Consider the following 19,890-nt stretch of genomic DNA (forward strand, 5'->3'; position numbering starts at 1 on the left):
TAGTACTCCATAGGCCACTAGTGGTTAGAGCGTTGGACTAGTAACCGAAAGGTTTCAAGATCAAATCCCCGAGCTGACAAGGTTCAAAATCTGTCGTTCTGCCTCTGAACTGTTCCTAGGCCATCATTGAAAATAAGAATTTGTTCTTAACTGACTTGCCTAGTTAAATAAAGGTAAAATAATTCAAATAAAACTGTACGGAGAAACAGAAAGGACTGTAACTAAAGGAGACAGAAGTGTTGTCTCTAATGGCCATCGGTCTGAACATCTAATCCTTGTGCGCCTCTACTTCACCTACACAAAGTATCTGTTTTGGCACCCAAAGTATTTGTACAATGGCCTTTAGGTGTATTTCCTAAATGGAGCATTGTCTGATGAGTTTGTGTGCAAATATACTTGCATATCTGCACCTCCTCCTGTGTTGGGTTCTTTATGTAGCCTAGACTATGTGTCACAACAGTGGGGGGCTGCTACTGCCATTATTTATTTAATCTGTCAGTGAGGAGTACCATGGCTGAGGAGGACAGAGCCACTTCAACTGTTAGCCTGACTCTGCTCTGGCTGATGACTCATGTGTGACTCACCTTTTTCTCCCCAATAACCTGGGAATCCTGCCTTAGATGGCTGGGGCTGGAGACTGTGCTGTGTTTTATAATCCTTCACTATTGGCCGCTTCCTCATGCTGCAAAGTGGTCTGAAATATTTAGATGTTTAATCAGAGCTGCTGATGATGCTGTATGGAGAGGCTGAGGCTCTCTGTAAGGTATTATTTGAGTGCCACTTCTGAGCATGTGTCTGACAGCAGTATAAAAAGACCTGACAGTGGCATGTCGCTGAAAAGGTTTGGTGTTGTTTTGGAATTAATGGCCTTGTGAATTGTAGTGCAACATAAGAGAAAAGACTTTAGCGTCTGCCTCAGATCATTGCAGCCGTGAAGGGAGATCTGTGTGGATGATGAAAGTGGTTTGCCGATTAGCATAGAATAGTCTCAGAATATTCTCAACCCTGTTTATGAGACAGTCACATAACAGGTAACACCCTATGGCAGGGTTACCCAACTGGTGGCCCGCCTGTGGGACGAATTTAACCAGCAGGGCTTTTTATTTGGCCCCAATTATTATTTTTTTGTTGGGGGGGGACATAAAATACTGTAAAAACAACAGCAAATCAGCTCCAAGTCATTTACATTGTGGAAGTCTGTTCCAAAGTATTCCCACACATAATAGAGAGATATATGTGATCGTATACAAATGTAAGCAAGGTTTGAAATGATGTTTTAGTCAAATATTATATTTGTTTGGGCTTCTTGCGGTCAATTTGCAGTCTATAACATATTTGTAACTATGTTCCATCCCCCTGACCATCCGCTCAAGAAACAAAAATTCAGCCCGCGGCTGAATCTAGTTGATGATCCCTGGCCTATAGTATGAAACTGAAGTTGTAATATGAAGCTGTGAATATTTCAACCAAATCCAATAGCTGTATATCAACATCAATAATGGTATGATATTTGGCATGTTATTTTCTTTCCCCCAGAAAAGCAGTTTTCTCTCTGAAGCCCTGTTTTCTGCTGAGTCACCGGAGACCTTGGATCCCCTCTTCAAATTCCATGAGACTATCGCTAAGGTAAGAGACCATCTCTCAACTGTCTTGAGGCACCGTTATCCTTACAAGGGCTTGGCAAATTAAAACAATTCATTCATTCATGGATTGGAGTGGTGTAAGGAGCGGAGCTTAATTGAGACTGGCAGGTAGTGTGGATGTGGAATATGGTTTTAGAAGCCTTTTCATGTGGTGCCAGACTATTCTGTCTTTTTTATCTCTCTAAGCCAAACCTTGAGGCAGTGGCTAGTTAGGAACAAACATTGATATACAGTGTGCATCCTGCTTACCGTTCAGTCCTTCATTTTAATGCAAAGAAGATATTAGGCTTAAGCCTGAATTGCTCTCCCGTCATGCTCATGGACTCTCATTCATCATCCCAAATGTGCCCACATTTCTGTCTCCAAAGTGTCAAACTGGTGTGCCGTTAGTATACTTCAATATTACTGTAATATGTGGATTTTTTTTTTTTTCTGTTTCCCTCCCATCCTTTTCTTCGGAACAAATTTCATATTTGTTAGAACAAGATAAAAAAAAATGGCCATTTCCAGCTACTATAGTCATTTACAACATTAAGAGTGTCCACACTGTATTTCTGATCAATTTGATGTTATTTTAACGGACAAGGAATGTGCTTTTTTTTAAAAACAAGGACACTTCTATGTAATCCTAACATTTTGTACGGTAGTGTATACACACACACACACACACACACACACACACACACACACACACACACACACACACACACACACACACAGACACACACAAAACAGCTTACCATCTTTAGCCTATGGGCAGACTGACAGTCATCCTGTGGACAGACTGAAGGTCAGACCTCTGTGCGACCCGACCCCCCTTGTTGTCACCTCAGGCCAATCTTCACATGAAGAACTGTGTATCAGTGTCTGTCTCTAAGGGTTACTGTGTGTGTGTGTGTGTGTGTGTGTGTGTGTGTGTGTGTGTGTGTGTGTGTGTGTGTGTGTGTGTGTGTGTGTGTGTGTGTGTGTGTGTGTGTGTGTGTGTGTGTGTGTGTGTAAGTGTGTGTGTGTAAGTGTTACTATGTGTGTGTGTGTGTGTGTGTGAAGGATGAGTGACCCAATGTAGTGGCGTGTTGCTTTATTTAAAGCCAGCACACAGTCGTTCACGTCTTGGCCAGACACTGATTGCTCAGCTAAAGGCTGGCTCCTGACAGCTTATTTTTCTCCCTACCTGTTCTTTGTCTTCCGGAGGACAGGCTGCTGGTTGGGAAGCAGAAAAAAGCCCAAGCTTTTATAAACATTTTTGTCTCCAGCGAGGAAGGCCACAAATATGACGGCAGAAAGAAATATGGCTGTCGTTAGAGCTCCTCATCACAGCCTTGGAGATAATGTAATGTGCCACACGTTGTTTGTGTGAAGTGTTAAGAGCTAAGGAAAAGAAAAAGCAATGACATAAAACATTCAGCAATAGTAGTACAATGGCAAGTGATAAAGGGGGTAGTGAAAATGAAAAGAGGCAGTCCAAGATGTTATTCTCAAATTTAAATATTCACATGGTGAATGTTGAGCATTATTTTAACTCTAATGTAAATTGGTTGTTGGGACTATTTGAGTGCAAGAGCCGTCGGCTGTGATTTATAATTCCGAGGACGTGTTTGGAGATATATCATATGTCAAAATATATTTGTCATCTGTATGGCGGAAGGTTGAGAAGCTTTACTGAATAATAAAGAGAAAAGATCTCTCGCTGGTGATTGTGACACCACACACACAGTACAGCCACAGTGGTGTCAGAAAAACTTTGGAGAGGCAAGATTGTCTTATCAGGGGACTTCTCCTGATTTTGGGGGATTACACAGTGTGATACACAGCTGCCGGATCCACACAGCCACAGAAAAGAAAGCAAAACATCTCTGTGAAAACTGTCAGGCCTCATCCTTAACCACAAAGAAAATAGTTCTATGAGAGGAATCCCATAAGAGGAATGGGATCTTTCCCCACCAAATGTGTCACAATAATCATTATTGTGATGTGGCCACTGTTTCCCCATCTGTGAAATATATGTCATAATGTTTGTTTAGGAACATGTTTAGTCATGGGGACATACAGTGTCATGAAGAAGTAAACTACCAGGCCACCATCACACTACCACCACAACCACCATGCTTGATCGTTGGTATGAGGTTTTTACTGTGGAATGCAGTGTTTGGTTTTAGCCAGACATAACGGGAGCCACCTTGTCCAAAAAGATGACTCAAGTTAGCAAAAAAGCCCCTGGAAGCACCTGGATGATCAGCAAGACCCTTGGAAGAATGTGCTATGGACAGATGAGTCAAAGTATAACTTGTTGGACTACATGGGTCCCATTATGCCTGGCGAAAACTAAACACTTTAAGAACCTTATAAGAACAGTCAAGCATGGTGGTGGCAGTGTGATGGTTTGTGGATGCTTTGCTGCCTCAGGACCTAGACGACTTGCCTTAATAGAAGGAACCATGAATTCTGCTCTGTATCAGAGAATTCTACAGGAGAATGTCAGGCCATCCGGGTCATGGGTCATGCAGCAAGACAATGATCCAAAACACACAATTAAGTCTACATAAAAATGGCTAAAAAGCAACAAATCTAATCCCAATGAATATGTTGTGACAGGATTTGCTTGAAAACCCACAAATATTGCTAAGTTAAAGCAATTCTGTAAGCAAGAGTGGGCGAAAATTCCTATACACACGTGAGAGACTGATCAACGACTACAGGAAGCATTTGGTTGCAGTCATTGCAGGTAAAGGTGACACAAGCAGTTACGGAACGCAAGGGGGCAAATGACTTTTTCCCCACATGGGAATTGGGTGTTGTATAACTTTAATTAAATAAATAAAATAAGTATACTTTTTTGTATTTGTAAACTCAGGTTCCCTTTTTCTAATATTAGGTATTGGTTGAAGATTTGATAACATTTAGTATAAAAAAAACATGCAAAAACATAAAATCAGAAATACTTTGTAGTTGCTACATAGCTCATTTTAATAATTGTAAATACAGAGCTCATTCAAATAATTTTGCCATCTTCGTTTTCAATGACAAAGATTTTTTCAATAATTCAAGATGTCTGATGATTGCAGAGACAACAGTACAAAAACAACTGTTTATAATATGACATTCAACCAATTAACTACATAAAGTACACTGGTTTTGACTACTGGGCAACAATACTGAAACCCATTAAATCCATGGTCTCGGAAATTATACAGACCCCTTCCTTTTTTCCACATTTTGTTTTATGTTACAGCCTTATCCTAAAATGGATCCACACACACACACACACACACACACACACACACACACACACACACACACACACACACACACACACACACACACACACACACACCCCATAATGACGAAGGAAAAACTGGTTTTTAGACATTTTTGCAAATTTATAAAGAAACAAACAACTGAAATACCTTATTTACATAAGTTTTCTGACTCTTTGCTATGAGACTCGTAATTGAGCTCAGGTGCATCCTGTTTCCATTAATCATCCTTGAGATGTTCCTACAACTTGATTAGTCCACCTGTGGTAAATTCAATTTATTGGACATGATTAGGAAAGGCACTCACCTGTCTATTTAAGGTCCCACAGTTGACAGTGCAAAAACCAAGCCATGAGGTCGAAGGAATTGTCCGTTAAGCTCCGAGACAAAATTGTGTCGAGGCACAGATCTGGGGAAGGGTACCAAAACATTTCTGCAGCATTGAAGGTCCAAGAACACAGTGGCCTCCATCATTCTTAAATGGAAGAAGTTTGGAACGACCAAGACTCTTCCTAGAGCTGGCCACCTGGCCAAACTGAGCAATCGGGGGAGAAGGGCCTTGGTCAGGGAGGTGACCAAGAACCCAATGGTCACTCTGACAGAGCTCCAGAGTTCCCCTGTGGAGATGGGAGAACCTTCCGGAGGGACAACCATCTCCGCAGCACTCCACCAATCAGGTCTTTATGGTAGAGCGGCCAGACGGAAGCCATTCCTCAGTAAAAGGCACATGACAGCCCTCTTGGAGATTTCCAAAAGGCACCTAAAGGACTCTGACCATGTCAAACAAGATTCTCTGGTCTGATGAAACCAAGATTGAGCTCTTTGGCCTGAATGCCAAGCGTCACGTCTGGAGGAACCCTGGCAACATCCCTATGGTGAAGCATGGTGGTGGCGGCATCATGCTGTGGGGATGTTTTTCAGCGGGAGGAACTGTGAGACTAGTCAAGATCGAGGGAAAGATGAACGGAGCAAAGTACAGGGAGATCCTTGATGAAAACCTGCTCCAGAGCGCTCAGGACCTCAGACTGGGGCGAAAGTTCACCTTCCAACAGGGCAACGACCCTAAGCACATAACGCAGGAGTGGCTTCAGGACAAGTCTCTGAATGTCCTTGAGTGGCCCAGCCAGAGCCCAGACTTTAACCCGATTGAGCATCTCTGGAGAGACCTGAAAATAGCTGTGCAGCAAAGTTCCCCATCCAACCTGAGAGAGCTTGAGAGGATCTGCAGAGAAGAATAGGAGAAACACCACAAATACAGGTGTGCCAAGCTTGTAGCGTCATACCCAAGACGAATCAAGGCTGTAATCGCTGCCAAAGGTGCTTTAACAAAGTACTGCGTAAAGGGTCTGAATATTTATGTAAATGTGATAGTTTTTTACCCTTAATACATTTGCAAAAATGTCTAAAAACCTATTTTTGCAACCAAAAAACTCCCTAGTCCTTGCCGATGAGCATATCCATGACATGATGCAGCCACCACCATGCTTGAAAATATGAGGAGTGGTACTCAGTGATGTGTTGAATTTGCCCCAAAAAACATGCTTTGTATTCAGGACAAAAAGTTAATTTCTTTGCCACAGTTTTTTGCAAGATTACTTTAGTGTCTTATTGCAAACAGGATGCATGTTGCAATATTTCTCTGTACAGACTTCTTTCTTTTCACCCTATAATTTAGGTTAGTATTGTGGAGTAACTACAATGGTGTTGATCCATCCTCAGTTCTCCTATCACAGCCATTAAACTTACTGTTTTCAAATCACACTGGCCTCATGGTGAAATCCCTGAGCGGTTTTCTTCCTCTCCGACAACTGAGTTAGAGGGGTCCTTCCTATCTTTGTAGTGACTGGGTGTATTGATACACCATCCAAAGTGTAATTAGTAACTTAAGTGATATTCAGTGTCTTTTTTTTTTACCCTTCTACCGGTAGGTACCCTTCTTTGCAAGGCATTGGAAAACCTTCCTGGTCTTTTTAGCTGAATCTATGTGTTATGAATACTCAGGGAGAAAAAGGTGAAGATTCACGCGCAGAGTGCTGCAGGTGTTAATTTCGCCTTCTGCGTCGAGCCTGATGTCCAGTGGTTCTGTTCGGGGGTCGACGCCGAGGTCGGGGAGCAGGACAATCCGGACGGTTACGGTGAAATGCCTGAATCATCTATGGGTCGAGGATTTCCTGGTCGGGGACCCAGGACCAGTCTTCAGGCCCATAACCTTCCCAGTCCACTAGATAGGCATTTGGAATCAAGGATGGCCTGAATGGGGTAGGCAGGTTCCCCTCCGACGTCCAACGGTGGGGGTGCACTGTGGGTTGAGACTGGAGAATGAAGAGGACTGTAGATGACTGGTTTTAACAGAGACACATGGAAGGATGAGGAGATTTTATACTGACGGGGTAACTGAAGGTGGTACATAACATGGTTGATGCGATGGGTTATCTTGAAGGGACCAATGAACCGAGGACATAACTTTTTCAGGGAGGTGGAACCGGATGTCTCTGGTAGAGAGCCACACACGCTGTCTGGGGTGAAAGAGTGGCATAGGTCGGCGGCGTCTGTTGGCAAAGCGTTTGGGTATTAGAGGCTTCCTGCAGATGCCAGTGAGCGGTCTCCCATACCCGCTCACTACGCCAAAACCAGACGTCGACAGCTGGGACAGTACCAGGCTCTGCCTGGGGGGGGGGGGTTGGTACCCAAGTACACACTGAAACAGAGTAAGGCGGATGGATGAATGAATGAGTGAGATCTGAGCATATTCAGCCCAGGCCATATACCGACTCCAGTCGTGTGGAGAGGCAGAACATTGTTGGCGGAGGTACTTCCCTATTTCTTGGTTCAGGCGCTCTGTCTACCTGTTGGTCTAGGGATGGTAGCCGGAGGAGAGGCTGAGGGCGGTCACAGAAGGCTCGCCATACCGCAGTCAAAGACGATGTCCTCCAGAATCCCATACAGATGGAACACCTGCTGGAGCATACACTCAGCCAACTCCATGGCATTAGGTAAATGAGGAAGAGGAACCAGGCGACACATTTTTGAAAAACGGTCTAATATGACAAGGATGGTGGTGTTACCAGAGGATTCAGGAAGGTCTGTGATGAAGTCAACAGCTATGTGGGACCAGGATCTGTGAGGGATTGGCAAAGGTTGATGCTTATCGGAAAGGAGATGACAAGGGCTTTTGGTTTGGGCGCAGACTGGACAGGCGAGTACATAATCCCTTACGTCGGATGCCAGTAAGGACCACCAGAAGTGATGGGCTAGAAGTTCGGTGGTTCGTGTAATACCCGGATGTCCTGACCCCAAGGACGTGTGACACCATTGAATCAGTTGGGGTCTAACAGCTGCTAGTACGTGACTTCTCCCAGCTGGTGTCTCAGGAGGAGCCGGGTCTGAAGTTAGGTCTTCTTGCATGGCAGAGTGAACCTCCCACTGTACCGGTACCATAATGCAAGAGGAAGGAAGAATGGGTGTAGGGTCAGAGTTACTGGTCAGAAGGTCAAACTGGCAGGAGAGAGCATCAGCTTTTACCTTTTTCTTTCCAGGGATGTAAGTAACATGAAAATGGAAGCGTGTGAAGAAGAGAGCCCAGCAGGCTTGTCTGGAGTTTAACCTCTTGGCCCCTCTGATATATTCCAGATTACAATGATATGTTAGGATGAGAAAGGGATGTTGTGTGCCCTCCAACCAGTGGTGCCACTCCTCGAGGGCCAGCTTGATGGCGAGGAGTTCTGTTCCCCACATCGTAATTCCTCTCAGAGGAGGATAACTTCCTGGGGAAGAAGGCACAGGGATGTGATTTTGGAGGTGTTGGCTCCTTCTTCAGAGGCATCCACCTCCAGAGTGAAAGGAAGAGTCTGATCAGGTTCCCGAAGGACAGGAGCTGAGGTGAAGAGGTGTTTGAAGTTGTTGAAAGCAGTCAGGGCGGTATCAGTCCATTGAAGGGTCTGCGTCTTTTGGCTGATAAGGGCAGTGAGGGGAGCGGCAATAGAACTGAAGTTCCGAATGAACCAGCGATAGTAGTTGGAGAACCCAATGAAATGTTGGAGTTTCTTAACGGTATTGGGTTTGGGCCAGTTACTGATGACGGTGACTTTGTTCTCATCCATGCTGACCCCTGCAGGTGTCAGTACAAAACCGAGGAAGTTTTCCGAGGTTACATGGAAGGTGCTTTTTTCAATCTTCACATAAAGATTATGGTCAAGGAGCCGTTGAAGAACCTTTGGCACATGCTGTATGTGTTCCTTTAGGGAGTGGGAGTAAATCAGGATGTCATCAATGTAGACGATGAGAAAGAGTTTATCGTATCCTGGAAAACCTCGTTCATAAAGGATTGGAAGACGGCGGGGGCGTTAGTAAGGCCGTAGGGCATGACCAGGTATTCGTAGTACCCTCGTCCGGTGATAAAGGCCGTTTTCCATTCATCGTCTTCACGTATACGAACAAGGTTATGTGCACTTCGCAGGTCGAGTTTTGTATAGATGTTGGCACGGCCCACTTATTCAGGGGTTGCTGGGATCAGAGGAAGAGGGAAACGCTTCTTGACCGTGACGTCATTCAGGGAACGGTAATCAATACATGGACGGAGACCGTCCTTTTTTCCAACAAAGAAGAAGCTAGACGCAGCCGGGGAAGAAGGACGAATGAAACCATTTGCGAGTGTTTTATCAATGTAGTTCTCCATTGCCTCATTTTCCGAGTTAGCAAGTGGGTGAACACAGCCCATTGGTGGGGACACTCTAGAAAGTAAGTCAATAGCACTGTCCCTGTGCGATGTGGTGGCAGAGTGGAGGCCTTGATTTTGCTGAAGACATTGCTGTATTGGGCGTATTCAGATGGTATGGTGGGTGGCACTGCAGAGGCAGAGTCCTCAATGGTGGTGGCTCTGCAGGGTAGTCTGAGACAACTGGTGAAGCAGGTAGAAGACCAGGACAGTAGTTCACCTTGTCGCCACGAGATGGCAGGGTCGTGATGACAAAGCCAGGGGTGTCCGAAGACGAGTGGCTGTTTGGGGGGGATGAGAGTTCCATGAGTTGAATGGTTTAGGTTTGGAAGACTCCAATCTGGAGAGGGACGCTCTGTGTCAGGTGTGTAATGAAGCCTGTGCTCAATGGCTGCCCATCCAGGGTGTTAATCCTTAAGGGAGGGGTGACAGGTGTTAGATCAATGTCAAGCTCTTGTACTAGCTGGTGATCGATAAAATTACCCGCTGCTCCCAAATCCATCAAGCCCTCTACGTACTTAATGACCCCCTTCACGGTTATCAATACTGGAATGGAGAATTGCTTCTGGGAGATATTTAGAAATAAGGACACGCTTACCTGCATGGCAGTGGAGGGACCCTTCTCATCTCTCCTTGGGGGACGAATAGGGCAATGGCTGAGTAGATGATTTTTTCCCTCCACAGTATAGGCAGAGCCCTTCATGGATCCGCCCTTGACGTTCGATACATGGGAGAGGAGCATGGCCCAACTGCATGGGCTCTGGAAGACTCGGATGGGATGACGGAATCATGGAAAGAGAACGTTTCGGGTTCCTGGGTGGCTGAGTTCTTCGACGGTCGGCGATGAGGTGGTCGATGGAGTATATTGGAGTACATACGAATATATTGATTTAAATCCTGAAGGTCACCTCTACAGTCCAGCTCTGCCTGAAGTTCCATGTTGAGCCCTCATCGGTAAGTAAAGCAGCCTCACTCCATCCGCTCCCTGCAGCCATGGTGCAGAACTCGAGGGCATACTCAGCAGCTGAATTGTGTCCTTGTTGAAGTTCGATGAGGAGGTCTCCTATAGGACGACCGGAAGGAGAGTGATCGAATACCTCTTTGAAGAGGGTGTGGAAATGGGTCTCGGATCCGAGTTTTGTGCTGTTGGCAGTCCATATGGCGGTGGCCCAATCCAGGGCTTTGCCTCTGAGTAGAGACAACAAAATCCATCCTGCTCTTGTTGGTGGCGAAGTTAGTGCAGTTGTGTTCAATGTATTTGCTGCATTGCATCAGAAATTCCTGACATTTCCCAGGTGAACCGTCATATTTTCCAGGCATGGATATGAACGAAGGAGGGCTATGGGTTACAATACCTGGTATTGGAGGAGTAGGGATAGGCTGGCGGAGAAGATGGCACATTTCCTCCATACGCTCCTCTTGCTGGGTTAGGCACCACTGAATCTATTACGTTTTTAGGTGAAGTATTCGGTAATGAATACTCAGGGAGAAAAAGGTGTAGATTCACACGCAGAGCATGGCAGGTGTTAATTTCGCCTTCGCAGAAGGCAGGAATCATGGTCACAGGCAGGCAAAGGTCATACACAGGTAGGCAAACAGGCAGGTGAATCAAAACTAGCTAGGAAAAGGCTCAGTAGAGTCAAAACGAACAATACCTCACAAATGCACAAACAGAATGAACTGAACTAAATAAGGAGCTGATGACACCAGGTGAGTAACTAACACAGGTGAAATCAACGAACAAAATTAAAGACGTTCAAGAACACAAAGAAACAGGGCTACGTTCAAGAACACGATGAAACGGAACACAAGGTTGACTAAGAAAATAAATACAGAACCTTACACTGTGCTTGAAATTCACTACTTGACTGAGGGAACTTACAGATAATTGTTTGATCAGTAATCATTAAAAAATAATGTTAACCCCTATTATTGCACAGTGATTCCATGCAGCTTATTGTGTGACTTACTACACACATTTTTACTCCTGAACGTATTTAGGCTTGCGATAACAAGGGGTTGAATACTTATTAACTCAAGACATTTCAGCTTAATTTTTTAAAATTAATTAGTAAGCATTTCTAAAAACATAATTCCACTTTGACATTGTGACGTTTTGTGTCTATGTCAGTGGCATAAACTCTCGATTTTATTCATTTTAAATTCAGCCTGTAACACAGCTAATTGTTTGAAAAGTCAAGGGGTGTGAATACTTTCTGAAGGCATTATACAGTATACACTGTATGCATGGTGCTCAAAGAAGGCGAGAATAATACATGTGAAGGCAAATTAGTTGTGATGATTCTTATGTGCATATTACATTATCCCCATTTCCCTCATGAGCTCACTGTGGCTGGGACTTGTTCCCTGTTGCAAAGATGCAAGCTAGGTCTACCTCATTCTCTTTGTCTCCGAGGAGCTTTCTCATATTGTTCGCCAGGTAGCCAGGGGATTCTGTGCATAGCTTACCACTCCCTGTCCTCATTTGTCATGTGTGGTTTTGGCTGCAGCTGGTAAGGGGTGGCAGTAGGACTCTGTGCAGCTAATATTTAAAGTATGAGGTGTGTTTGAGTCTGCTCCTCTCAAGTTGGCATGGCAGGTTGGCATCGATCATGCGAGCCCCAAATGCATATACACTCCATCACTCCCGCCATTGTGTCCCCACTGGAGGCTGCACAGCACAACACAGCACAGCCACCTCAGGGCTGGAGAGACCAGAGGAACATCTCTGGGCTACTGGGGCTCTCTCCATGTCCGTTGGCTCAGCTTGGGAATTTCAGAGGAACTTTATGGGCTAAGTAAAAATACAGAGATTGGGCTAAAATGCTTCAGTATTTCCATTTCTCCATTATAAGAACCAGGATGTTAGACACAGAACTATAAACTATGCTATTTTTATCAGCATATGTAGAGAATAATTTTTATTTGTGGCAAAACAAATTATTTGGTTCTAGTTCTAAGTGAGAAAGAAACACATCGCATGAGTAAACATGTGAATGCAGAGCAATAGAGATTAACTAACTGCCATGGATCCTCTCTCTCAGAGAGAGCCAGATTGATGGAGACAGGGAAAGGCTCAGGGAGTTGAGGATTAGTGGAGCGTGCAGATTCCCCCAAGGACCCTCAGGTGCTCCAGCCCCTCACTACCGGACAGACGCTGCACTTATCTCATGTCACATTCCGCTCTGTTCTGTGTGAGCAACTGATATGTACCTGAGACCTCTAGACCATGGAGAAGAAAGCACAGTGTCCTCTCCTGCTGTAATAGCATGCCATCCATCCTCTGTGGAAGCAGAGATAGAGAAATGGAAATAGAATAGTTATCTCATACATGACTACAATTATCTTGTACACATCTGTGGAGGAAATAACTGCACCGATATTTGAAATTGAACAGGACTGACTTGATGATTAACCCTGGCCGTGGGTAAAGAACCCAACTGGGTTGGGACTAGGTTTACTGAGGAAGGACAGCAAAGAGAATCAGTGGAAACAAAGCAGTGGCGGACACAGAGAGAGAGAGTGCGATGGAGTCATTCTGATGGTGACTTGTTTAAATGAAGCTGCCATAGACTCTCTCCCAGGCAGCCTGGCCCTCTGAGGTGAATGGAACAACCCAGCAAGGGAGAGCAGAGTGGGATGTACAGTCAGTGTGTCACTCAGGAGACTGGCTGTCAGGGGCTGCATGGAGATGTTGGGTGAGGGGAGGAGGAAGTGGGGGAGGCGGACTCCTAGGCACATTCTCTTCTGAGCCAGCCAGGAAGAAAATAAACTAGCCAGATAAAAGTGAAGGCTCTGCATTGTGCATATACAGACTGTAACTTGGACCGGAGGGGGAACAGGGAGAAGTGGTGGGTAGCCTTAAGTCAGCACTAACAGGTGAAGGTTGATGACTGATTCTGCTTGATGGACTCAACATCTCCATCATCAATCTCCTAACCCCAAGTCTGACAACCCTTCCTGCAGTCTGTCCCATCATACATTTAAGTGAGGTTTGGTCATACATTTTAAAGTGTCATTATAAAATGAATCGGATGATTCTGACAAGGGGTGGGTTCGTTTCTAACCTAGTGGAGCAGTGGTATAATATGAGAGAGAGGAAATTAATAGAGATTGTGTGGGCATTGAATAGAGAACTGGAAATTGCCATAGTTTTCATCACTAAATACAGTTGCTATACTGGTCCTTTCATGTACTTCTTACCTTGAGGGTACAGCAGGAAACTGAGAGAGTCAATAGAGAATGTGTCTGTCATCTAGTTGGGGGTGAGGCAGCTTGCAGGTCTGCCAAGGTGGTATAATGACAGGAGGCAGAGTACCATCTTGATTTCTCACCCTCTGGCTACCAAAGACACGGCGGCACATTGAGACCGCCGCTGGCATGCCACGCCTCCCTCACTCCTCACCCTCTGTATGCAGCCTGATACCTACAGTGAGGGGAAAAGTATTTGATCCCCTGCTGATTTTGTATGTTTGCCCACTGACAAAGAAATGATCAGTCTATAATTTTAATGGTAGGTTTATTTGAACAGTGAGAGACAGAATAACAACAACAAAAATCCAGAAAAACGCATGTAAAAAATGTTATAAAATGATTTGCATTTTAATGAGGGAAATAAGTATTTGACCCCTCTGCAAAACATGACTTAGTACTTGGTGGCAAAACCCTTGTTGGCAATCACAGACGTCAGACATTTCTTGTAGTTGGCCACCAAGTTTGCACACATCTCAGGAGGGATTTTGTCCCACTCCTCTTTTCAGATCTTCTCCAAGTCATTAAGGTTTCGAGGCTGACGTTTGGCAACTCGAACCTTCAGCTCCATCTACAGATTTTCTATGGGATTAAGGTCTGGAGACTGGCTAGGCCACTCCAGGACCTTAATGTGCTTCTTCTTTGTTGCCTTGGCCGTGTGTTTTGGGTCATTGTCATACTGGAATACCCATCCACAACCCATTTTCAATGCCCTGGCTGAGGGAAGGAGGTTCTCACCCAAGATTTGACCGTACATGGCCCCGTCCATCGACCCTTTAATGCGGTGAAGTTGTCCTGTCCCCTTAGCAGAAAAGCATCCCCAAAGCATAATGTTTCCACCTCCATGTTTGACGGTGGGGATGGTGTTCTTGAAGTCATAGGCAGCATTCCTCCTCATCCAAACACGGCGAGTTGAGTTGATGCCAAAGAGATCCATTTTGGTCTCATCTGACCAAAACACTTTCACCCAGTTGTCCTCTGAATCATTCAGATGTTCATTGGCAAACTTCTGACGGGCATGTATATGTGCTTTCTTGAGCGGATGGACCTTGCGGGCGCTGCAGGATTTCAGTTCTTCACGGCGCAGTGTGTTACCAATTGTTTTCTTGGTGACTATGGTCCCAGCTGCCTTGAGATCATTGACAAGATCCTCCCGTGTAGTTCTGGGCTGATTCCTCACCGTTCTCATGATCATTGCAACTCCACGAGGTGAGATCTTGCATGGAGCCCCAGGCCGAGTAAGACTGACAGTTCTTTTGTGTTTCTTCCATTTGCGATTAATCGCACCAACTGTTGTCACCTTCTCACCAAGCTGCTTGGCGATGGTCTTGTAGCCCATTGTAGCCTTGTGTAGGTCTACAATCTTGTCCCTGACATCATTGGAGAGCTCTTTGGTCTTGGCCATGGTGGAGAGTTTGGAATCTGATTGATTGATTGCTTCTGTGGACAGGTGTCTTTTATACAGGTAACAAACTGAGATTAGGAGCACTCCCTTTAAGAGTGTGCTCCTAATCTCAGCTCGTTACCTGTATAAAAGACACCTGGGAGCCAGAAATCTTTCTGATTGAGAGGGGGTCAAATACTTATTTCCCTCATTAAAATGCAAATCAATTTATAACATTTTTGACATGCGTTTTTCTGGATTTTGTTGTTGTTATTCTGTCTCTCACTGTTCAAATAAACCTACCATTAAAATTGTAGACTGATCATTTCTTTGTCAGTGGGTAAACGTACAAAATCAGCAGGGGATCAAATACTTTTTTCCCTCACTGTATACCCCCAGATCGACTGGGGAGTAGTGGGCTATGTTAGGAGGGTTATAGAGAGCTTGACATGGCAGGTAAACTAAGCTGCGGCTAAAGAAATGTAATCCGAGTGCCAAACTCATCTGTGTCTAGCTGTGTGAGGCTGACACACCAAGGCTGGACACCATTGAAAGACTCTCAACGTTATCATCTACAATTACCCTGGAAGATCCCTAAGGGGCAAAATGTGAAACGCAAAAAAAGGATGAAAGTTCGTTTTTTTCATTTGGATCAAACCTTATCTCATGTGTGGATAGCTCCAGTTGTCAGGATAAACTGTTTGTTGTGTCTTGGTAGAGATAAGAAATTCACACTTGAATGTCCTGCCATAACTTCTCTCTCTCATACCATAGAGGCTGCTTCTAGCTGGTCAATACATAGCAAAAAATAAGGTTTAAGGCTTTAGCAGAGGAAGGTTAAGTAGCAAGTAAGACGATCTATGTGACTAGCAGCCTGTCACGGCTACAATATTCATTGCCCTGGCTTCTGCCCTATTAGTGCAGCTTTGTTTTTCATGTTAGGAAATCACATGCACATTCTCACTTTATTTTAGCTCCATTTTAGCCAGACAGGTGCAGTAGAGGATGAAGCCAGTCTCTCTCACTAATATAAAGTGACTATTAATATGCGTCAGGGGTGCTCTGTCAGACTTACTCTCCTAATTGTCATTTATTGGTTTCTTTGTCAGTGCTGCCATGTGTAACTCTCCAAGATGTTCATTAGACTGGGAAGGAGAAATCACAAAAGCTTCACTTGTGAATTTGATATCTGACCGTGTTCAGCTTTTTCCTCCACAAGTAGTCAAGGGAAATATTAGGCCTGATTTCTTTGTGAATATGCTGTACAGTCAAACGTGCGTATGAAATAGTCCCATTTAGATTTGATAAAACGTGCAATTTTTTTGTTGTTTCTGAAAATTGTCAGATTTTTCTATCTGACTAGGTTTCATAAGACCATGAACAGAACTCTGTTTATGTGGAATCCATTTTTACATACAGTATGTCTACTAAAACATACCCACTTTCAAAATGGAGCTGAATATGCAGTTCTCTCCTTAAAAATGGAGATTAATTCCGTGACCTCTGACTAATTTAAGAAAATATCGTCTGTGCAATGAAATGTGCTAGCAACAGCAGTTCAGACAGAAAACGCCACGTATTCATTTAACCAGTTATTAGATAAGATCACAATACATTCAATACGTTAGTCTTTGCGTCAGGCTCTGCTCCTTCTGGGTATCTCACTGCCAGAGCGTGCATCATGTTAAGATGAAAATAATTACAGGCTGTACGATTTCCCCTGCAGGAAGGAAACCAAACCAAACCTGTGGTGGGTGGGTTCAAGACAATGGAACAGCATACTATTGAGCAAGCAACAGCACTAGAGGCAGCAGAAAATGTGTGTAAAAATGATCAGCTTAAAAAGACCGCCATATTAAAGCTGCGATATGTAACTTTTTGGGACAACTTGACAAAATTCACATAGAAATGGGAGTTATAGATCTGTCATTCTCATTCAAAGCAAGTCTAAGAAACTCTAGATCTGAGAAACTCTAGATCAGTTCTATGTGCGCTATGCTTCCTGTTTTTTGTTTCGTTTTTGCGTCTTTTACTTTCAGTTGAAAATACTATATTTTTGGTTATGTAAAATATATTTCACAGCAGTTTAGATGGTACAATGATTCTCTACACCATACTTGTTTGTTTTGTCACATAACTGAAATTAGGTTAACTCTTAGAATTTTTGCAACCAGGAAATGACGGTGCGATTTTTGCATAGTGCATCTTTAAGGCAGGAAGTGTTTGTAGAATATGATTGGTGTGACGTCAGCTGATGCATCGCTGATGCCAATCCTCGGGTTTCCTGTCTGAACCGGCTGCGCTTGATTAATATCAAAGCCTCTGTCCACTCATGTAGGCTACAGGAGATATAGGGTAAATAGTAGGCAAAGGAGAAACCATGGAGGATATCAGACTACTTGCCTGGCTTACCTTTTTAAGAAAAGAAACAGGAGTTTAAAAGATTCCAGGTAGCTGGAGACTGTGGTGAATTCTCTTCACTCTACCTCTCAAGCCGGAGCCTAAATGGGGGAGTTTATTGCACCCTAATATATAACATGACGAGGTGTCAAGGAGTCATTTTCCCTGACACACTGGGGTTTTACTCTCTGTTTTGATGGCAGTCTCGTCGACACGCTCCTTTATCACCTGGCTAACACAACTGGCAGACTCATTGTATGAGAGCTGACACAAGCCCATTTGACGTGCATTGTAATGGAGGAGTGTAATTTGTCAGCAGATCCGGTGCTGCCCAGACATCTCTCTCTCAGCAGAGTGCAGCAGCAGTTCCCTGGACAGCCCAACCTGGCCTCGCTGTTCATCCATCACAGCTCCTGATTAAACATCCCATTGCTCTCTGCTCTACTGAGGCCTCTTCATATCCTCACACTGAAAGCCAAAAAATCAAGACAAGATGACACGTAAGGGAGTTATCCTGGAACATTTTTGAGCTTCAAATTTCTTCACCAATTCCCAAAGTTGTTTTTGTTAGGACTGCTCTTGTTTGAAATGCCGGTGTGCATACATCAATAAAAGGATATATATACTTTCTACCCACTGGATCTGTTATTATATGATTACTTGTTCATCAAATGAGACCTAAGGCTGTGGAAAGAGATGTCTTATGGCTGTGGGGCATTTTGCTTCAGGATATCAACATACACTGAGTATACAGAACATTAAGAACACCTGCTCTTTCAATGACATAGACTGACCAGATGAATACAGGTGAAAGTTATGATCTCTTATTGATGTCACTTGTTAAATCCACTTCAATCAGTATAGATGAAGGGGAGGAGAGGGTTAAAAAAGCATTTTTAAGCCATGAGACAATTGAGGCATGGATTGTGTATGTGTGCCATTCAGAGGGTGCATGGGCAAGACAAAAGATTTAAGTGACTTTGAACGGGGTATGGTACTAGGTGCCAGGCTAACCGGTTTGTGTCAAGAACTGCAAAGCTGCTGGGCTTTTCACGCTCAACAGTTTCCCGTGTGTATCAAGAATGGTCCACCACCCAAAGGACATCCAGCCAACTTGACACAACTGAGGGAAGCATTGGAGTCAACATGGGCCAGCATCCCTGTGGAGCACATTCAACACCATGTAGAGTCCATGCCCCGACGAATTGAGGCTGGTGCAACTCAATATTAGGAAGGTGTTCTTAATGTTTTGTACACTCAGAATAAAGATGATTGTCTCTGATTATGACCAAGCTGATTTACACTGAAATCTATGGTATTTATTGTTTATGTCATAATGCATAAGCAAAGCTTTCTTTTTTATTCATGTTAATTAGTCTTTAGAATTGGGACTGGGTTTCTTTGATTCAAGCAAATGTCATCTCTATTTTCTCACTCTTGAAATGCTTCTCGTTTCTCTGATCCACTGTATTAGTCACTTCAGCGATGGACCCTGCAGTGTTTTTAGAAGTCCCACAAAAGCCAATTAAGAGAGCCTAAACTGCATTTATTATTAGGCAAAATGGCACTTAAATTGAAATTGTTAAAAATATATGCAGACCTAAATCCTCATCACCCTCTGCCTTTGCTCCTGAGGGGGAAGCAGTGTCTGTGCTCCCAGATTGAGCCCGTTGCGCTGCATTCGGCTCTCAGGCGTGCAATGTCTTCAAAAAACCATCAGTGATTAATAATTAACTAAACACAACGCAACTCCTCTCAATCGTGTCCATGCACACTATTGGATGAATACATACTGTATAAACAGCCCATTGCTTTTATTAATGGAGCTCCGTCTTTGTTAGTGCCGCTTTGTGATGTTTTCTTCCTTTTTTTCTCTATGCAATTTTCTGTTTTCTTTATCAGAAATCTTCAAGATATCCAGACCTTAGACATCGCATCACATGCACAAGATGAACAAAATCAAATATGGTTATTACCATGTAATCAATAGTACACTATCTGAGGAAATTAAAACATGGCTGCTGGCTACAGCCATCCATGTTAGTCCAACTGACTCTCATAACAAAGCAGAATGGAATACTTGGTTGGGTGAGGAAGAAGCTAGCACATCAAACCCTGGCCTATCCTGATTGGCTCATCCATCATAATTGTCTCTTGGGGCTGTGGTGTGATGTGGTGGGTGGATGGGTGAATTTGGAAAGTGGCACGGATGATTGGCAGTGGGCAAAGAGGTGCCATTTTATT

The 19,890-nt window shown here is 44.0% G+C and overlaps 1 protein-coding gene across 1 annotated transcript in view; it reads left to right on the forward strand.

Annotated features, from left to right (window-relative positions):
* Positions 1-19,890, forward strand: part of naaladl2 (N-acetylated alpha-linked acidic dipeptidase like 2) — a 291,011-nt gene that overhangs the window by 254,183 nt on the left and 16,938 nt on the right. Inside the window, exon 11 of the mRNA XM_014216734.3 lies at positions 1,537-1,626. Coding sequence (XP_014072209.1) covers positions 1,537-1,626 — 90 coding nt within the window. The remainder of the gene's footprint in view (positions 1-1,536; positions 1,627-19,890) is intronic.

The sequence above is a fragment of the Salmo salar genome, chromosome 10, assembly GCF_965601325.2.
Source record: "Salmo salar chromosome 10, fSalSal1, whole genome shotgun sequence".
Lineage (NCBI taxonomy): Eukaryota > Metazoa > Chordata > Actinopteri > Salmoniformes > Salmonidae > Salmo > Salmo salar.